Source organism: Paramormyrops kingsleyae, chromosome 10 (assembly GCF_048594095.1).
Source record: "Paramormyrops kingsleyae isolate MSU_618 chromosome 10, PKINGS_0.4, whole genome shotgun sequence".
Classification (NCBI taxonomy): Eukaryota; Metazoa; Chordata; class Actinopteri; order Osteoglossiformes; family Mormyridae; genus Paramormyrops; species Paramormyrops kingsleyae.
In genome coordinates, this window is record NC_132806.1 from 25,414,267 (window position 1) to 25,436,135 (window position 21,869).

The 21,869-nt window shown below is 45.1% G+C and overlaps 2 protein-coding genes across 6 annotated transcripts in view; both read left to right on the forward strand.

The window, feature by feature from the left end:
- The window catches only part of abcb7 (ATP-binding cassette, sub-family B (MDR/TAP), member 7), a 34,452-nt gene extending 24,118 nt beyond the window's left edge, over positions 1-10,334 (forward strand). The window contains exons 10-16 of the mRNA XM_023816439.2: positions 87-244; positions 2,719-2,882; positions 3,362-3,491; positions 3,698-3,869; positions 4,750-4,853; positions 6,553-6,660; positions 9,537-10,334. Of these exons, the coding sequence (XP_023672207.1) occupies positions 87-244; positions 2,719-2,882; positions 3,362-3,491; positions 3,698-3,869; positions 4,750-4,853; positions 6,553-6,660; positions 9,537-9,752 (1,052 nt within the window). The 3' untranslated portion in view covers positions 9,753-10,334. The remainder of the gene's footprint in view (positions 1-86; positions 245-2,718; positions 2,883-3,361; positions 3,492-3,697; positions 3,870-4,749; positions 4,854-6,552; positions 6,661-9,536) is intronic.
- Positions 10,335-20,403: 10,069 nt separating this feature from the next.
- nexmifb (neurite extension and migration factor b) overlaps positions 20,404-21,869 on the forward strand; it is a 67,589-nt gene continuing 66,123 nt past the window's right edge. For 4 of the 5 annotated variants that reach the window (XR_002838867.2, XM_023816469.2, XM_023816471.2 and 1 more), the window contains exon 1: positions 20,404-20,971. The gene's annotated coding sequence lies outside the window, so the exon portion shown is untranslated. The remainder of the gene's footprint in view (positions 20,972-21,869) is intronic. The other variant, XM_023816468.2, reaches the window with a different exon arrangement.

Genomic DNA, 21,869 nt, shown 5'->3' on the forward strand with positions numbered 1-21,869 from the left:
CAGCATCACACACCCTGTTCTTTCTGACCTCAGAGGCAAATCAACACCAATCACGTAAAGGTTTGGGCCACCTGTGCTTCTTTCAGGGACCATGACCGTGGGCGACCTGGTGATGGTCAACGGGCTGCTCTTCCAGCTTTCCATGCCTCTGAACTTCCTGGGCACGGTGTATAGGGAGACCCGGCAGGCTCTCATCGACATGAACACACTCTTCACCCTGCTCAGCGTCGACACCAAGATCAAGGTAAAAGCCGACTGGGCCTCCTGATCGACGTGCCGCTGGGCCTTTATCTGTATAGGCTTCCCATTATCTGTAATGTGTCTAGGGGGGTGTACTGGATGTAATTAAAGCAGCTTTTGTTTGGAAACAGCATCTTGTGTCAAGTGGAGTAAGAGTGTTGGTGCTTTGGTTTCATTCGAGATGTCGGCCGCTTCTCCGGAGATATCTGAAAGTATTAAAAAAAAAAAAAAAAGAGCAAGTTTCTGTGATGTTCCCGGACACCCCTGCAATCATGACACCAGAGTCCGCCGTTGTTCCTCCTCATCCCGACTGCTTCCAATGTTCTTTGCCCTTTTTCTGCCAAAAATAGGTATTTGGGTGTGCCGCAAGTGGGCTCGCTTAATCCGAGTCCTGTTATGACTGTTGATTAGTGGCCCATTGGCGAATGAAACCGGGAATGCCTAGCAATCTGTGCATCTGCGACCGGGGAAAGAAGTGTATGACTTTGCTGGTTATGATCACCCCAAAGGTTGGTGTGAGGTGGCTTAGGCCTCTGTGTCTAATTGGAAGGTTGCCAGTTCAAATCCCATCCTTGGCAGAATAGTCACATCTGTGTTGGGCCCTTCAGCAAGGCCCTTAACACCTGATTCCTTCATGAGCACCAGATAAATTTCTGACCCTGCGCTTGGAGCCCAAGCTGTTCTCTCACCTATAGGTGTCAGTGTCCGCAAAAAATCATTCCAGTGATCCTGAACTTGTGCAAATGCCAAATAAAGGCATGTTTATTTATATAGCAGGTTTTCAAACAAAGAGGTCATTCAAATTGCTTTACATAAAAGAAAATCAAGTAACCGGAATAATTAAATAAATATTAAAACAAAAAGTAAAAATGTAAGTGTAAAAGTTTTTAAAAATACATAAAAGATATAGAAAAGGCATCAATATTGGTTAATAATAATAATAATAATAATAATAATTATTATTATTATTATTATTATTATTATTATAGAAAAGGCATCAATATTGGTTAGCACTGCAATTCAAGGGCACTGTGGAATAGAAATGTATTGAGCCTGTTTTAAAAGTGGCAAGATTTGGTACATTTCTAACCTCTTTAGGGCTGACGTAAACTGGGCTGAAACCATTGAGTGACTTATAAACAAGCAGCAGCTCCTTGAACTGGATTCTAAAGGCAACTGGAAGCCATTGTTAGGAGTGAAGGACTGGAGTAATGCTCTTCTTGGTCCTAGTTAACATAATTGTGGCAGCATTTTGGATAAGCTGGAGATGTCTCCAGGGAAGGCCATACAGGACCGTGTTGCAGTAGTCCAATCAACCAGTGATGGAGGCATGAATACGTTTTTCAAGGTCATGCTTCTATATTAGTCTGCTGATTTTAGAGATGCTCCTCAGCTGATAGACGGAGGACTTAGTTATGGCCTTAATATGGATGTAGAAACTAAGGTCCTCATAAATTAGGTTGCCTAGATTTCTTAGACTTAAAGTAGGCACTAACCTATAGTCGTTCCTCTCTCTTCCCAAAAACCTCAGTTTTCTCTTCGTTGAGTTGGAGGGAATTGTGCTTCATCCAGCGATTTAACTTGCTCAAGATGCTGACGTAGGGGGTCCATGCAGCCAAAATCATTGGGCGATAGAGCCAGGTAGATCTGTGTATCATCCGCATAACCCGCATTGTTATTTTGTAGAATTTAATGTAAAGGAAGCATATAGAGGTTGAATGAGAGGGGCCCTAGTATAGATCCTTGGGGGACTCTGCAATGAATGAGTGTCCATCTTGATATATAATTGCTAATTTCAACATTACAACCTCTTCCCTCTAGGATCACCATCCGGTTAATTTCAGTTCACTGAAGTATCTATCTGGTATATAATCTACTGTCAGGGTTCCCAACCTTCTGATGTCCATGGACACACGATAAAGTTTGTTGAGTGTAGAGACATATAAAATATGTTGGGAACTCGTGGATCACAGCTTTTTCTTTTTCAAAATGAGATCCCATAATATATGGGATGGTTGGCAACTCCACGCCCAGTGTTCCGCAGTTCAGTGGAACAATGGGCACGGAGCGGTGCTGGTTCGAGGGTTGGGAACTCCTAATCTAGTGGCCTATTGTCATGAAAGGTGGAGGTAAGGGCTGCTGGTGGCTGGCTGCCCGCGAGTCTCTTTCTGCCTGATGAGGCTAACTTTTCACGTGGCTGCTTTAGGTGCGACCACTAATCACTGTTATTAAAATCTGTCCAATTGTTTCCAGCGAGTGGTAATGGTGTCCATTGTGGTTCCCAGCGTGACGGTTCCATCTCGTCAGGCTCTCGCTGACCCTTTGATGCGATTTTGAATTAATGCTGGTGTAAAATGAGCTTAAGTCCCCGGTGTCCCATGGTACTGCATCTCCAACCCCTCCCGGGGTTTGCGGCCACCTGCCGCGGGTTACCTGGCTGTCTGACCGGACCCCGTCTGCCGCCCCTCTGTGTGGCAGGACAAGGCGCTGGCCCCCCCGTTGCTGGTGACACCCCGGGAGGCCACCATCCGCTTCGAGGACGTGCACTTCGAGTACCTGGAGGGCCAGAAGGTTCTCGACGGGGTGTCTTTTGAAGTGCCCGCGGGAAAGAAGGTGGCCATCGTTGGCGGCAGCGGCTCAGGGTGAGTGCGGGCATGACGTCGCCATTAAAGGCTTTCATCTCCGCATCAAAAAAAAAAAAAAGTCGTATTACCCCTCTTGAGTGCCCCGAGTTCTTTCTGCAATCCTGTCCTTTTGTGTGTGAGCAGTCGTAGGGCAAAATGCAGACCCTTGCCCTTCATATAACTAACCCCGCCCTGCCAGATAAGTTTGTCACACATTTTAAAGACCCTTTTCCTTTAAAGACACTTTACCTTTAAGCACTCCTGTGGTGAGCCCTGCTTGTTACCCCTCACGGGCCTTGGGGATCGATAAGCCATTCGTGCAGTGTCATTATTCCTTGTGTTCAGAGAGACTTGGTTCAGCCCAATCCGTATTGCCATTCACTGGTCTGAATGACACCTCCATTGTGTGTTAAGTGTATTTTTTTGTTTGTTGTTTCTTTTGTGCATTTCCCTAACCTGTGGCCCTTTAATGTCCGTACACGCCCCGTCTTTTCTAGAAAGAGCACCATCGTGAGGATGCTCTTTCGCTTCTACGAGCCCCAGAAGGGCACCATCTACGTGGCAGGTCAGAACATCCGCGACGTGGGTCTGGAAAGCCTGAGGAAGGCCGTGGGGGTCGTACCACAGGTCGGTGACCCGCGGGGGAGGTTTCATGTCTTCCTCAGAGCTTCCATGAAGAAAATCAGTGAGGCTTTTGGGCTCTGTTTTAGGCCAGGCTGGCTTTGCCATGTTAGGCTTTAGGACCTGATATGGATGGATGATGGATGTAAGGAAGGAAGGAAACGGGTAGTCTTCTGCTTCTAACCCGTCTGTCCGGCTCTCCTTTCTCACAGGATGCCGTCCTGTTCCACAACACTATCTTCTACAACCTGCAGTACGGCAATATTCATGCCTCTGACGACGACGTCTACAACGTAGCCAGGCTGGCAGGCATTCACGATGCCATCTTAAGAATGCCCCACGGGTACAACACCCAGGTGGGGGAGCGAGGTCTCAAACTGTCAGGTACGTGGGGGCTCATCTGTCAGCGGTTCAGCCACACTGATGTGAAGGCATCCTCTCCAAAGGAGGGCGGCGTGTGGCTCAGCAAGTTAGGATGCCAGTGATCAGAAGGTCGCTGGTTCAAATCCCTGAGTCAGCAGAGTGATTTCACCGTTGGACCCTAGAGCAAGGCCCTACACCCTCTATCACTGCCTCGATTGCTTGACCCTGCTCTCACTCAGAAATGTACATCGCATCGGATAAAAGCTTTTGCTAAATAATTAAAATGTAAATGTAATGGGTGGCGTTAGACTCGGTCGTCTCCCGTATTCGGCTCTCAGATGTGATTTGTAACACAAAGTAAAACATAAATTAGACTCAATTTCTCAGCTATAGCTTATTATGTAGTGTGGGGCAAAAAAATTAAATGAACGTGTTCTTCCCTTGGAGGAAACTGCAGCTAGAATAAATTAAAAGTTTCATCTCCCATCAGGAGTCCGTTCCGTGCGCGCTGGCTGTGATCGCTGCCCGGCTGGAGCTCGCTGTACGGTTCAGGAGGAGGCCAAGCGGGTCGTGACCCCTGTCCTCCGCAGGGGCTATTTATATCCGCTGGCGGCAGGCGGGCTCTGTCAGCAGACGCCGCCGCGGCCCGCGGCTCACCTGCCGCCCCGCCGAGCACCTGTCGCTTGTTAACGGCAGAAGCGGAGGCACCACCGATTACGATTCGGCCCTCGATCAGACGCGCTATGCTCTAGAGAACAGAGAGGCATCAGGGTTCGTCTGCAGAGGATGGCCCCTCTGAATCGCAGAACGGCGCTAACTTTAGAAGATTCTGAAACCATGGAGGTTTCCGGAAACGGCCGTGGATTCTGGGGGGGCTGACGGTGCGTTTCGCCTCCTGCAGGCGGAGAGAAGCAGCGCGTGGCCATCGCACGGGCCATCCTGAAGAACCCGCCTATCCTGCTGTACGACGAGGCAACGTCTTCGCTGGACTCCATCACCGAGGAGGTGAGTGGGGGCCGCTCTTCCTCTTGGTGGGGGGGTACCGTCCATCCCGCCCACCGGCGTTCCCAGACCTCGGGAGCCGCAGCGGGAGCTGGGATTCGGTCTCTCTCTGATATCTCAGCGAGGGAGTCGTTTGGCCATTCGTTAGGTGTCATAAGTGTGAATCGGGTGCTAATTAAATCGTATCCTGACCAGCAAATGGCGAGCCCCCAGTTTTGGCATCTTGTAGACATGGATACACTTAGTCCTAACTTGCAACTATATTTTAAGCTATTTTTTTCTTTAAAACGTTGATCTAAATAGATTTTCTCCAAGAATTATTGCCAAAGAGCTGTTTAAAAACATGACCCTGCTTCACCTCAGCACTGTAATGGGGAGAAAATGCAGGAAATTTGATGATGGAAAATTTTAAGCCCTTCTGATCATCTTGAAAGATGAAAAATTACACAAACGGAAACCCTGGGTACAATTTTATTAAAGTTATTGCCAAAACAAAACTTTATTTACTTAGTTAACTTAATCCCCCCCCCCCCCCTTTATTCTCAGAAGGCATTTTTCATATCTCTCCTGTCACTCACGGCTGTATTTGCTCTTGCCTTGGAACATTAAAGGTGCTTTGGGGTGTCTGAAGTCAGGATGCCGCTTATTAGATATTGCGCAAGAATACCACCAGGGGCAGCCGAACCCGGTCAAGGAACAATCCGGCGTTGTCGTACAGCCGTATTATTCGGCTCCCTCTAACTGGGCCTTCTGAGTCGGTGAGCGGCGGTGGATCGTTTTTCCGACGGCTGAAGCAGATTCTCCAAATAAAAATTTAAACTGCCGAGAGAGGAGAGGCTGTGTGATCTAGGGTCATTGTGTTTGCACAGGTATACATTGGGTTAGTGCTTATGAATTTTACGTCTTTTTTTTTTTTTTTATGACCTCTGTGTTCAGTATAAGGATTACGCTAAATGGGATTTTAGACTAGCAGTGTGATTCTGTTAGCATCCACTCTGATGGATTGCCGGAATTATTTTATTGTTGCTTTTTGCTATAATGTGGGAAGCTGAGATAAGGAGTTGGGCTTTATCTGAATATTCAATAGCTGTTGAATTATTGATTTATTTATTTTTGTAAGTTTGGGGTGGGGCTTGTGTTTAATAAGTAGTCACTGATCATTTGCCTTTAATTTAGATTCAGAAATAGATCAGCACCCAGCTCCTGAGCTCTAAATGAATCATGCCTTGTCACCAGTTGCCTGTTAGACCTTGAAATCCAATAGCGTAGAATTTGTTTGTGGATTTACAATGTAATTAAATCTAGTGCTGTTGGCCGTGAGGTAAATTGAGAACGGTGGGGTTTACCTGCATATGTCTGTCAGCTTTCCCTACTCTGAACTCGGTGATAAGCAGGTGTCTTCGATTTAAAAAAGGAAAGGTTCGGTGGGTATGTTTGATGTGTGGGAAAAGTATATATAAGTATAATATATAAGTAGATATTATTTTTTAAAAAACACAGCATATTTAAGGTAGCCTCCTTACAGTATGGCCTTGTTTCGTGAGTAAGAGACTGCAGATTAACTGGTAAGTGGTTAATAGGTACTGGTTTGAAAAGGAGCTTAGCTTCTATGCTAGTTTGGGGGGTAATACTGTAATCGGGGAGGCTAGGACAGTGACTCTACTCTTCCATTCTGTGACGGATTTCATTGTAACTCCTTCAGAACATTCTGAGCGCCATGAAGGAGATGGTGAAGGACAGGACCTCCATCTTCATCGCTCACAGATTGTCCACCATTGTGGACGCGGACGAGATTATTGTCCTGAATCAGGTACGAGCGACATCCCTGCCTGCCTAGATGTTTTGTGCTGTTGCGGAAGCCTGTGTGTGTGTTTTTTTTTTTTGAAAACGTCTTTCATCGTGTGTTTATACGTTGTTCACAAACAGAGCCTTTAATGATCAGATGCTGCTAATTCCACGCTTAGGTATCACCACACACGGTCTCTTCTGTTCCTCACATCAGGGGTTAATCACTAATTAATGTAGTCCTTGTTATTTTGTACTTTTTTCTCTTCCACATCTGCAATAAAGCTCAAAAAACCTCAAGAAGATGCCCCAAAGTCTATAAATATGTTGATTGGTAATTATATAATATTGGTTTGACATAATTGTATGCAGTAAATTTATTAGACCAATTAGGCAACTGTGGAATTGGCTAAAATGAAAATGAGCGCGTACTGTGCGCAGTGTGGCCCCTCCGTCTGACTCACCTCGCCCACCCCATCTGAAGTTCTGCCACCGAATTAATTCATTGGAATTCATTAGGAAGAGAGGGAGGGAGCGGGAATGTCCGAGTGGCTAGCATGTAGAGTGTGCCAGCCATGTCACCCCGCCGCCCCCCGGCCATAAGATCTGGAGGTACGCTAACCTGCCCCCCTTCCCCCAGAAGAGCTCACCCCCCCCAATGTGATTGCCGACGAGGCCCTGCGTGGCACATGTATAGCGAATTGAACACCCTGTTAGCATTAGCGCCTGCCACTCTGGGAGTGTGCATCACGTTACTGTTGGGAGATTGAGACTCCTGCTTTTTTTTTTTATTCATCGGGCTTGTGAGATACAGCCCTACGGCAGCCCAGCAAGATACAGAAGATGTTTGAAACCCCCCCCCCCCCCCCAAAAAAAAAAAAACCCAAAGAAAAACAAAACACCATCCGTTTGATGACACGCATTAGCACCACTAATGTTAGCTGCGTTTGCGCAGTGAATGTTTTCGGTAGACTGGGACGAACCAGCCCCCCCATTTCAGGATTCAGTAACCGTGTTGGGCAGCCAGGGAGGCAGAAGCAGGCAGGCAGGCGGCTGCTCAGCCACCCGACGGGGGGGGGGGGGGGGAGCGTTACACACTCCGGGCTGAAGCCGCCTCTTGCGTCAGATGGTTCCCAGATCAAAAGTTCCCTGACAGGAGGCATTTGTGTGGCGGAGGCGCAGATGGGTGGGCCGGCCAGCACTCCGGGGGGGCTCATTAAAATAATGAGTGAAAGTAAACCCCCCCCCCCAATCCTGTCGTGCATGCGCACCGCCGACTGTGACACCTTTGTTTACTCCCCTCTGCTTGTACACCCTTTTCACTCCCGCCTGGCTGCGTGGGCGGGCGCAGAGGAGGCATGCACGCATCACGTGGTGGGGGGGGTGGGGGTGGGGGTGGGGGGGGGGGGGCACAAGCACCAGCCATAGACTCACGGGGTGAGAAGGAGAGAGTGGGGTGGTGCAGGGAAGAGGAGCTGGGATGCTTTCGCCTTGGTGGGTCCTGCATCTTTTCTGCAGTCACGCACACTCTGCCCAGAGCCTCTACGCCCCCCACCCCAGATCTCGCTCAACACCCAAGAAGAACTCTAGTGCCTCCGCTCCCCTGGGTCTTCCTGGGTCCAGGTTTTAAGGTGCAGTCCTCCCAGGACTCCGTGCGCCGTTCCTATAAAGAGCTTTCAGTACCTGAATAGGGACAGACTCCTACCATCTCTGTGGAAAACATATTAGCGAAATATTAGTGACAACATGCCCCTTTTTGGACACCTCTGAGTGGATTGAGCATGAAGGAATTGTTCATACTTGGCACACCATCATGTCCGTGACATATATAGCAGGCACATGACCACGGGTTAGCCGCTAACAGGCTAATGGGAAGCATAAATCTGATTTATGTAAAATAGTGGCTAGTTAATCTGGTGCTGACAGAGCACTCCCCCTCCAACGCCCCCCCCCCCTGATGGGCTGCAGCAGCGGTAGCCTTGTAGCAGGAGTTAGTGATGCTCCTCGGTGGGAGAATGCTTAACATCGATATCCTGAGGCCTTTTCCGGGCAGTGTGGCGAAGCGCTGGGCTCTTCTGAGCGACAGGCTTTGCCTTCGCTTTGCCAGCATTTCTGGGGAAATCGGTTTTGCTCTAATTAATCAGCTGGAAGTGGCGGGGCGCGAGCGTACGCCCCGACGGACAGGCATTCTTACATTTGTGGCGGTCTGGGCTTTTTCCCTCATCCCAGTTAGCTTTTAGCGTTAGCAGCGTGCTTTGCATAAGTGTTGTGGTGGGGAGGGGGGCTGAAGAATTGAGTAATTTTATATGGAAACACGGTTATTTCCTTAGGGGAGATTTCTAACCGAGGATTAATGGTGCAGCGATGCTGAGCTGGACGGAGGGTTCTTTGTTCACCTGTGTGGCCTGAACAACAAACATTCTTCCCTCCGGCAGAATCTGAATAATTCCGCATGCAGACCAGATGGGACAAGGTCAAAATGTCGTTTTTGTTATTGCCTATGGAACAGGCCTGTTGCTCTCGATAGAACAGTGCGAATTTGGATCCCACTCACCGGTTATCTGTCACGCATAGACGACTAAACGCATCCTTATCTGATATATGAATTTACATCTAATTGATGTTATTTATTATTTATGAGTTATTTTCAGTGGATTTTTAGTCTTGCATTGTGTGCATGAACAAAATAATATAAATATACTGTCCTCAGGGGGATTCACAGATTTACCTTCCGAATGCACATTCGAACCCGCTGCCCTTGAGGCATGACGTTCCTTGCTATGCCACCATGCATTTATTTGTATTGTCAATGGATGAATGTCACCTGGGACCCTACGACAAGCGTGTGACGGTGACGGGGCAGCTTTTGGCCCTCCTTACCCATAAGGCTTTGCGTTTCAGGGTAAGGTAGCAGAGCAGGGGACCCACCAGGAGCTGCTAGACAGGCCGGGCAGCCTGTATTCGGACCTGTGGAACACGCAGAACAGCCGGATCCTGAACAGCAAGGGGGAGACAGAGCTAAAGCAGGAGCGCCTGTCCAGGAAAGAGGAGGAGAGGAAGAAGCTACAGGAGGAGATTCTCAACAGCGTCAAGGGCTGTGGGAACTGCTCCTGCTGAGGGGCCTACTGACCAGTGACCTCTGACCTCTGACCTCTGAATGCAGAGGGCCATCCAGTTAGATATTCTTCTGGGGCTTTGCTGGCACGGGGGAACTCATTCCATCTCCTCCTCCTCACCACCTTCCCCGACTCCTCGTACTCACTCACTCTAATACTGGTATCCACCCGCACTTGGTTCTAGGGATGCAGCTCATTAAAGTGGGAAACTCAAGAGAGTGTCACTTTTTGACAGCTTTCTGTTTATATAAAAAAAATAAATACAAAAACTGTTCGCTGGTTCTCTCACCGACCGAAACCGAGCCTTTAACCTCCGCTGTTGGCATGTGAGAGACTCTCTTCAGGTCAAAAAAGATGCAAATTTAGCTTGAAGGTATTTTTAACCGCAAAGGGTGGCCTTGTTTAATCACCACTCTGCGGCCCCAAATCATCTTTCAATGGACAGCACCGTTATTTTCAAATGATTATCTTTCTCCTGTGTAATCGGGAACTCTTTTGATAGCTGTTTTTATTAAGTTTGTGTACATATCATAAGATCAAACCCATAGGATTCTGACATAAAAAGATGTTATTACTGACTACATTTCTGTTTCATGTAAATCTGGCTGTTATGAGGCAAATCCAGCACCGGTCAATGTTTCTTCGGTAAATAACTATCTCCTGCTGTTAAGTTTCGCGTGGTAGGCAGTGAGGACGGACACTCCTGCAGCAAATTTCTATATTTCGATGCAAACTGCTCTCCTGCCTGGACTGTACTCTAGGTTTCGTCTGGGGGGGGGGGGGGGGGCATACTTGCAGGGGGAGACTCACCTTGTCTTTGAGGACGTCAGCATCAAGAAGCTGGACTTGGAGAGACTGCAGATTCCGGGAACTTGGTTGCCTTGACATTCAGCTCTTGAATGTACGTCACATGTGCGGGATCAGCCGGCTATTTATACTTGCAGTGAAATGGATTTAGCAGAGCACCATAGGAGTGATCCTAGCTGCTTTGTAAAAATAACGATAACCAAAATTTCGGAAGCTTGGAGGACACATATGCTGGTCCTCTGGTGCAGCCTGAGCCCTAAAGAACGTCGGAGCCATCGCTGCGGAGTGTGCTCATTCCTCAGACACTAACAAAGTGTTAATTACACTATCAGCTGCTGCCAGAAGTGTATTTTTGCTCTTGCTTTGTGATAACGTGTTTGTAAATGTTTTCAGGTATCACATACACACACACACACAACCACCCCGATTCTGTTCAAACGTTGCGGTGAAGCGTATACCTGCTGGAAGGTCGGAAGAACCAGTTCTGTGCCACGTAGGGTTGCTTTTTTGGGTTGAACACGTATGTGAATGCACTGAAGAGAGTAGGAGAGAGATTCTGCCAATAATAAAACAGGCAGGTTCTGCGGCAAATATATAAATAAGTCAGTCAAAGTAGAGTCACTTTGTGTGGGACCCTCAGGCTCTGTTGGCTATGTGAGTGATGTGCCATCAGGCATTGTGATTTTAAACCGTTTTTCTCGACAGATTGTCCCAGGAGGACCAAGATATGAATCCTATTGTGATGGCCTATTGCAGTCTGGGGTAGTGGCAGGATGACATTAAACTTGTTGACTCCGTTTAGAGAGGATGTTCTGGTCGGTACCTTTATTGCATGTGTCTTCTGTGCAGAGATTCGGGCCAGTAACTGGTAGGCTGGTCCTAAGCTTGTATCCTTGCATAAAATACCCCGAAACCTACGGTCCCCTCCTGGCCTGTTTCCATATCCTTATTTACTGATGTGGTTTCCAATGTATTAGGCATCTTGATACATGCAGGATTTTAGCCCACTTCCACTGTTACCCAGTTCAAATTCAAACAGCCAATCAGATGGATCAGGACAGCCCACACATGAGGGCTTTTATAGGTCATGAAACCATACTTAATGAAACCAGTGGGATTAGTCCAAGCACATTTTAAACAGTGCAGATGTAAGCGTGGCAAAAATTAATAATCATCAGTGGCTATGTATAATTGTTTAAATTATTTTCCTATTAAAGGCCAGTCTTATTGTCCACCAATCAGCTCTGCAAATTGATATATATTTTTGTTTGGGAAGGTCCTAAACGTAAAAGTCAATATGCTTCACCTGACCTGTTGTTTCACTGGTGGTATTAATTGCAATACAATTCTTTGAATATGTGGGTAGACTCAAGCACTGAACTGTTCACCATGATACGTAGAAATGACTAACAAGGCCATTTTTTTTCTGGTGAAGTCTGACTAATGACCTTAGAGGTCATGTTTGTGTACCGGGTATAGAATTGGCCAGTAAGGATTCCGGTCTTATCCCATGTACAGTATACACACAGGCACACTGAAAATCACACAAAACTAGCTCTGTAAATATATGCTGTGATTATCAGCTTATCAGCAATCTCTAAAATAATTTACTTCAGCTGTTTCCATTGTTATATCTGGGGGGGAGATTGAGTATTGATGGTGTTTGTGTCACAAATTATTATTTTTTGTTTACAAGTTCCAAGATGAGGCCACTTTAAGTTAACTTCAGTCACAAAAGTCCAGTTGTTTTCCCCTTAATTTCTCAGGGTGCTTTTTACCAAAAAACGAAACAGATTTAATAGTCATCAATCAGCTTCGTTGCATGATGATAATCTTTATTTCGTGCCTTAAAACTTGTGTGACGTCAAAGTCCAGCATGAACCCACTCATCGGAGGCCGAAATGTAACAAACTAACTGCTGTCCCTTGTGGCTCAGTGGCACCCTGGTGGTCCGTCCTCCCCCTGTACGTCATGGTGCGCCAATGGAACCCGAAGGCTTTAGAAACCGGCGTATGCCTGTAGCTGCATCCATCTCCACGTCTGCTGGAATGCAAGCGTGGAGAGTTAAATGAAGTGCACCAGCCACAGATGTCCACAGCGCCAGCTTCTGGTCCGCCGTCTCTCTGGGTTTGCTGCGGGAGTTCAGTCGGTAATGAGGTGACCTCCCTCTGTTTACTAGAATAAATCCCTCAAGCGCACAGAGAATCGCACAAAAACCCGGTAATAAGATCGGCGACGCTGGTCGACGGTAGGGGAGGAAGCTTGGACCTAAACCAATGTTTTCAGATGCTGATCATCAAAAGAGGAAATGGCATTTTTATAAGACAAGTGTGGTGTTGCGTATAATCCATTTCCTGCTAAATCCCGAAGAAGAGAAAAGACGTCAGGTCACGAAAACTTGCGGATTATATCAGTGCGATAATCCCCAAGGCCGTACGCCCATGGATGCACAATGAAGGACTGATGAAGGTTTGATTTTTTTCGTCATAATCACATCTGAGAGTGAAGACCAAGGTTTTTTTTTATATCCTGGACCCAGACAGAAGAAAAGCTTATTATCATTGCTTTGCAGAAAGGAGACGATGATATAGTACGAATGTGAGTTTTAGTCCCTCTCAACAGTTTGCAGTTGGAGTCACTGACCCATGATGCTGACCGTGGTGTGCTAGTACATATTGAATACTGGTTATACCACGCTGGAGATGCATTGGGGGTGGGATCTCCATCCTTCTCGCATCTTCCCATTACAGGTCAGGTAAAGATTATCTTTTCTTGGTGATGCTACTGTAGGAAGACTAATACCTGAAGATGACCATGAAAATGTACCTGAAGAGGTCCTGCAGCATAAAGCACCCTGCCCAAGGTTCTCCTATGCATAAGAATTATCATCATCTCTGTCAAACATGACTGTATGGCTTATGAAGATATTTGAGTATTCAGGCTGCCTGTCCCAAACTGCGGGGAAGGCCACGATTTCTCAGAAATTCAGGTGGAGCTCTTACAATTTTTATAGGTATCAGTCAGTAATGGTAACATGAAAAAAGCTACATCCAGAAAGTGCAGTTGTTGCTCAAGTTTATATACTGCAACATTAGTATTCTTGTCATCTGCCTTGCCATGCTGTCATGTTTGGCTGCCAAACACCTGAACGTAAGTGGTGCTGTGTTTTGTTAATACTTGGATGGGAGACTTTTGGCAAGACCGAGTTGCTGTCTATCCGGTTTGTTGCGATGTAAATCTATGGTTGTGGGCTACCATGGCCTTTGCAGATCCCATGGCATCAGATGAGAAGAGGTGGTACAGTCTATGCAAAAAGAAAAATCTCTTCAGCTCTAAACTCACTGTAGGCTATAAATGGGGGTGTCAGGGGGGTTGGGTTATGCAAAAATGGATGCATCACCCAGCTGTGAGTTGCGTTTTGGTGATGGATGAAGTGAGTCACTCAAACCCAAAAACCGCGTGAAGTGTGTAAATGCACGCTGTTAATATGTGATCTTTAAAGTCAGATAACTGTAAAATAAACTGTTGTAATGACTTCGAACAACAAACTACAGATTCACGATTCAGGCAATTAATTATCGTATGTGTGGTGCCTACACGATGACATTCTTAGTTTGTGCTGCAAAAAAGAAAACAAAAAAGAAAATCGAGCAGTAGGTAACGATATTATATGTGTATCTGCCAGTTGTCCATCCATTTTCCATAATTGTGTGTGTATATAAATATACACATACATATGAATCATAAATATACGCTGCATTTCACTGTATATATATGATAAATGAAATTCTGGAGTTGATTTAATATCCACCATATATATAAAATATTCAAGTTAGCTAAATACAGGAAGCTAAATGCATGTTGCTCCTCTCTCATGTCCCTTCTCAGTAGCATCTTTGTTCTACCTGCTATACCTTGTAAACATCCAGGTGTGGCATTAAACATCTAGTAAAGGTCACGTGACTGCTTCCAGCTATGTGCTAATGCTGCTGTGAATTCTAGTGTGTTCGGAGCAGAGGTTCCGGACATCTGGGAGACTCGCCTGTGTGTGTCTGATGAGACAGTCTCTGAGCTTGTTAGACATGGTGTGGAGAGTGGGAGTCGTGTCATCATGCACAGCACCAAATATTCAACTTAAAAGGCGACTGAAAATGAGAATATCTGAGGCCTTCACCTGCATTTTGACACTGTAGAGTATGATTGGCAGGATTCCCAAGTTTTTGAAAGGCTGTGGTATTCGCCAGTTGTCCATCCATTTTCCATAATTGCTTGTATAATTTAAGCTTTTTTTTTTCCCTGAGTCAATCCCGTAAGGAGTGGAGAGGCAGGGCATACCCTGGGTGAGATGCCAGGCCATTACAGACCTCATTCACAGGACACAAGGACTCACCTACCTCTCACAAACATGGGGAGAACATGCAAGTTCCGCACACACGCAAAGCTGGGAACCAAGCCCACAGCCCGGGAGGTGTGAGACCACGATGATAGCCACTGAGCCACCGAGCCACCTTCCTCCAATTATGGTTTGGCATAATACTGTTTAGGCGGACACATTACTAAGGGGTGAGCATTCTGCTCCGGCCACTTTGTAAGGGCCTTCTAGGGCTATGTTTACAGGCCTGTAAATTGTCAGTCCCCACTCAGCACCCAGATAAGTATGGCATTGCTCAACTGTATGGCAAGAATATGTATCGCAAGGGTTCATGTGGACACAGTCGATGCTGTGTGACAGTTAAAATGGTAGGAAAATATGGAAAATTGTTTGTAGTGTCATCTTGACAGTAAAAGGAGCCTACTGGAATGAGTAAAGTACATCAAGTATACGTCCCCTTTTACAATAGATCATCTTCTTTCTGAGTTTATCTGTTTTGTTTACTGACGGGAGTAGTTTATACTCTGGGCGATTCAAATCGTATTTGCCGCAAAGGTGAAAAAATGCGGCTTTCTTTGCAGACGAGGAATGTCGTGGTAGCCGGGAGTGGTGAGGCAGGACTGTGATTTGTGCAGTGGTGGGAAAAGTGGTAGATTCTTCGTTAAACTTAACCGAGTATATGTGGTGATCTGCTGCTGGAAGAAGAAGAAGAAGAAAAAAAACTAAATTGTCTAAATGAGTATTTGATTAACACTGCATTCAGGTCTGAAGGGTTCTAAGCACCCGCATCAATTACTGTTTTTTCTCTTCACATTGCTACTGACCTCATAACCCTTTCATCACATTGAAAAGGTATTTTTAAAACCTGTTTGGTTGCAATTTGTGTTACTATGGCGATCACTTATACTCTGTGGCTCTCAACCAAGTGTGAAATGGGACTCATGAAATTACTGGTTATCATTTATACACAAGGCAAGGTACATACACTGCTGATCTCCTAACCTTCCCTTTGTTGCCGATGTTTGGTTTAGGTTATACCTCTTGATTACTTCAAGTGAATTGTTGATGTTGCTGTTTTATAGATTCGGCATGAGTCCGCTGGAGGTTACAAGCATGAAAACAATATCTCCTGAGCAGTTGCTCTGTATGTGAGCCGTCTGTACTGCTCGTGGTCCTGTGAAGCCATTCCTGAATCCTCACTTTACCAGACTTTCTCCAAATAGACGAGAGCGGCGCTGAGAGCGGCGTGTTTCTTGGTAGCTCAGTGGGGACGCACCCCGCGGTCTCCATGGAAAACGTATTAGCACATAGAGTGAAAAATATCGCTCTCCAGATACCTTTCTGATTAATTAATCTTTAATGAATCTTTCACATACTGTAAGTAGTTCTAAGCGTGGGAGAGCGTCGTGTATCGTACAGGACTGGCAGGCCCCATCACAATCGTGTGAGGAGTATAATTATAGCATGTCTCACAATATTTTTTTTAAGACTGAACTAACAGCTATTTCCCATGACAAGCTGTTTTTAACATAAGATAAACACCAGAAAAATACAAATACCTATATGTTAACTAATGCTTTGTTATACAGTGAGTAAATGCATTCAGCATCATAATAAATATCCACATTTACCACAATTTATGTCAATTCTAAGTCACTTACCAACAAACGTTAAAATTGATGGAAATCGCAATTAAGTTAATTTATTACACTACTCGTTTATCTGTTATCATGACAGCTCAGTATCTTGCTGCGTAGCTAGTTACCACCCAACAACAAAAAGATTTTTTTTTAATTGGATTATTAATTGGCTGTCCTTTTAAGCTGACAATGAGGAGGAGGCAGAAGGAAAAAATAGAACTTAAGAGAAAAAAAACATATATTACTTTATTGATTTGCTTAATTTATGCTTTTAGCCATGGCCCAAGGGTTTAGCGCCACACACTCCCCCCTAAGATTTGACCCCCCCCCCCCCCCGTTTGGCCCATGTGCTCAGAGCTCCTGGGACACAGTGCCTGTTTCCCTGCTCTGTTTTCTCTGCTACCGAACACCAAGAACATCACAAAAGAACGGAATTCTCAGTTAACCAGGGTCGTGGTATACACACACACACAGGCTTTCTCTTATCAAAAGGTCCCCACATCCCGTATTATTTTCAGAGCATTTGTGACTCACTCAGAATGTAATTCTCTTTTCTCTCAGGCTGTTTTTCTGAAGGGGACACCTGCCTTCCCTCCCTGAAACCATGTAATGTGCCCCCGACATCCCCCCCCCCCCACCCCCAAACATGTGCAGTGTTATAATCCGGATAGGTCCACATTACCCCGCCGAGTTAGTACCACAGTGAGCCTCATCGACTCCTCATCGCGAGGTTTCTGCTTCCGCCCTCCATCGCTGAAGCAGTGGCCGTCAGAGGCCACCTCCGTTTCAGAGTAATGTTCTTCAGTGGATGTGATTTTTGAATGTTACCACTCCTGGGCGAGTCGGGGTGCTACGTGCTCTTTGTGCTTCTTCGTGTTGTTGACAGTAGCACCACCTCAGAGCATGTTCCCCATCGGTCTGTTTTTGGAAGGCAGCGAGGAGTACCTTAGACTAAAAAGAGCCCACAACCTCTTCTTCTCCCATGACTCACCACTTCTTCAAATAATGTTACAGTCATTAAGCTCCCATCACTGGGACAGCACAGACCGGGGGTGTCCGAGTGATCTTAAATATAAACAGTCCTCCATATCCTTGGGATATGAACCCCTGTTGTACTTTTATTACTTAAACAGACACCTTTCTTTGACTTTTTTTGTGAAGCAGGTGCTGTGCATCTTCCAGAAGCTCAGAAGGGTCTGCCAGTCCTTGAAGCACTTGGATGTAGAAGCTGTTGCTTAAGGGCTCTGCTCTAGGGTCTGATGGTGAAATCGCTCTGCTGACCCTGGGATTTAAACTGATGACCTTCTGATCATAGGCCCAGCAGCCTGTCTGACTGAGCCACACATCAGCTCTATGCCATGCATATTCCCTAAAGGGTAGTGTGGTGGCTCAGTAGGTTGTACACCTTCAGGATTTGGGGGCCGATTTTCCACTCTCTATGCGTGGAGCTTGCATGTTCTTCCTATGTCCTTGTGGGTTTCCTGTTGCTATTCTGGTTTCATCCCACATTACAAAAAACATGCAGTTGATCCAAACTGGTGTCTCCAAATTGCCCATTTTGTGTGACCGTGTGACTGATAGGCTTACTGGGACAGTATTATGACCCAGCACTGGATAAGCAATTTTGTAAGATGGCTAAGTTCTATCTAATTGAGACAAAATTCGCAGTCTCATTGTAACATATTTCTAAATCGAGAAAATGATTTGGAATTATTTTAGGTAAAACTGTATTGATTTTATGCTTGAATTGTATCACATGCCACTGTGGTTATGCATTAATATTATTACATCAGAAAATATTGAAAGGGTACAATGATTCAAAAGGTTTTTTGTCATTTGTACTAATAGAAAAACTGAGTACAATGAGATACTTTCTCATGTATTTCCTGTAAACAGACACGGGGCCAAACAGACAGGACAAACAGTTACACTGGACACAGGACAAAACTCAGGCAATATATAGAAGTATAAATATGTATATGTAAATATGGAGGTATTTGGGAGAACAAATAAAGTATGTTTGGGTCAAATTGACCTCGAAAAGGCATATGTCAGGTGACTTCTCGTAGTAACATAATTATCCTCCTGAGACCCAAGGAAAAAAGTGTCCTTCAATTTTAGGTTTTTTGTCTTTGGGGGAAATAAGACATCTTACAATTTAGATTTTTTCAAATTTTTTAAAATTTTTATTTCACAGCATGTCCTCTTTAGTATACAACAGGAATAAATATGTTTCCTTACATCAGTGAAAAGATAGATGCAAAAACAAAATGTCCACTACAATGGATATAAATGAATGGGTGGGGTCTCAGGAGGTTATTGTTGGAGCATGTAAGAGTTTAGCAATGTGTTTTTCAACTGGTAAAGAAAAACCACAGGTAATTTATCTACCTGTATCACACTATAATGTTACCTAAAATTTCCATGGTTTGGCTACAGTGTAGTGTATGTTGAGTCTGCAAGATCAATTCAATTCAATTAGTTTTTATATAGCGCCTTTCACAACAGTGTCGCCCCAAGTTGCTTTACATGGGTGTGTTGTGATACATTCCCATATCATTTTTATACAACAAGTTCTCCCCGTGTTGTGTGGGAATTCCTCCTGGTCATTTGCTGTCTTCTCACAGTCCACAAACATGTAAACATCTCAACCGGCATTTCTGAGTTGTATAGGGTGAAGGAAGATACTTGTCAAAACTGAACAGGACAGATGTGGGTGCAGTTTGAACCATTCAACCTCTCATTGTTGTTCATAAGCACTCTCTTGTGTTTACTAAATGAAATGCTTCGTTAGGATAGCCTGAGACTTGACTAGACATGGATCACTCAGAGGAAATGCATTATGGGACAATAAATATGATGAAGAGCAGTGACCTGCTAACTTATTTTGCAAATTTGAAAGCATTGTTTTGCACTAAAATGAATACTGATCATCTAGTAATAATTAATAAAAATGGCAACACTGTAACATCTTGATATGTCAGTTTGCAATTGGTGAACCACTGGAAGGTCTGTATTTGGCCTTCAGATATTTTTTAATTAGAGTATAGTTCAACAAGTTTCAGAGTGGGACAGCAAAACAACCCAAATAAACATGTTCAAGGTAAAAGAAAAGCTCTCAATGAAGACGATACTTTTATTATTTGTGTCCAGTTTGCCAAACTCTCACAACGTACCAATCAAATATAAATAAAGTAAATAATACAGACCTGGGTAGACCTAAAAACCAGGAAACTAAACGCTGATGAATAAGCAATAAGCAGTTGTGTAGTTCAGTTTACTTTATTTTAATCAACAATGTAACTTATACACTTCTTATGTTGCGTTCTATCATTGTTTTGCCATGCAGACTTCAGCAGACCTGATAAGGTGCGATGTGTTAACGCCAACAGAATTTATTTGCTCATAAATCTTTAGTGTGGGACTGCAACCGGTTTCATTAAATTCGATGCATACCCTTTTCTGCCCTTGAATTTAATTTAGATTATGTGCGTGCACAAAAACCTTATTGAGAAAGGACCAACACGGTTCGTTATATAGGCCTATACATGTCTGCATGTACAGTAATATATAAATTTAATTTATATAGATATAACTTATAAATATGTATTTATATACAATATGACAACAAAAATGGAACGTGGAACGAAATATTAAATTCTATTTTTTCACGGTTATATATATATATATATATATATATATATATATATATATATATATATATATATATATATAGTGCATATGTCATTCTCAGTAAGGCTGCACATTGTCCCTCCTTATCGCTAACAAGTCACTCAGCTCTGTCTCAAGTTCGCCAGCCCTCTGAAAAAAGCACCTGTTCTGCCCGGCGCGTCCTCGACATGGCGCGCGGCCCTGCGTGGACTCGGTGGGCGCGCTCTTTATGACAGGTCGGAGACGGGGAAAGGGAGAGTAGCGAGCGGCGAGCGAGCGTACGAGCCTGCGCTCGTGAAGGAGGGGGGGTCCAGCTGCAAAAAAAAGAGAGAAAAAAAAAACGACATAACAATGGCAGCATCAAGCACCTCGTAGATGGTGGAAAACAACTGAAGGCACCGTGAATCGGGAATACCAGCTCGGTCGACATGACTCCGCTTTAAAATCCCTGGCCATCGTATGGCGAATGGAATAGTTAAGGTCTCAATTTGTTTCCTGGAAAACGAAGACTGCCGTAATTTAAAATGGAGTGGTAGGGGGAGAGAAGCGCGCTGTCTCCATCATTGAGAGGCGCGTCCACCTGCTCATACTGGAAGTCCGGGCTTGGGGAAAACATGGAGAAGTGCCTGTGTTGAAGGGAAAAGACCGATTTCTGATTTTGTCTGAACGGGAAAGGGGGTAGGGGGGTCCCGGTGGCGAGGAAAAGGCGCAGTTTGGGTGCATCGGGAGGTAAGTTGGATATCAGTTGCCGATCGGGGGAATGCGGACGGCGCTGGTGCTCATGCCCGTTTTGAAGTGCATTTGAGAAAAGGGGGCCTCTTTATTTTTATTTGCAGGGTAACGTCCATTACACATGCACAGCCGCGGCTGTATCTCCGGGAGCCAGCTGTGCAGTTTGCATGGGATGCATGTCTCACGACCTACCTTGTATTACTTTTTTTTTTGTAACATGCGTTTCCATAATAGTGAAAAATGCAAGGAGCAGCGGATCGTGCGGCTTTGAAAGCTGCCACACGCGCCGCCTTCGCCGTGCTTAAGGGACGTGCGAGACGCTTTCCCGGGGATCGCAATATCTCGATTGCCCTGCCCGGATCAGTATTGTTACCTTTAGCAAAAAAATGTGGCTTTTGTATGGTTTTTTTTTGCATGTGCGTCGGAACAGATGAGCTACAATAATGTTTCCATTATTCTAAAGCCTGATTTTTTAAAAATATAGTGGTCCTTGTGTTAGACACCCCCTCCCCATCCATGCTTCTGGAATGAGGAAACTGGGAAGGTTTCACCGTGCACATCACGGAAACCTGTTTCGGTGTGCAACAAAGTAAACGTCGCAAGATGGTCAGAGGATGTCCCGGGGTTGTGCATCGTCGCCGTGAAGCGCTGTTTCTCCAGCGCGGCCGTTTGAACGCAGCCTGGCTGCCTGCTGTCTTTCCCTCCTATTATTATCATTATTAGGCGTGCAAAATGATGTTCAGTTAGTAGGCATTACATTTAGAGATTATTATTTTGAAAGTTTGCTTAAGTCTTGATGTTGAATCACGTATGTTGTTTTTTTTTATTTGCTGCGAGTGTTTTAATCATAATGACGACACCAGTTATAATAACGACTGAAATACAGTAATACTGC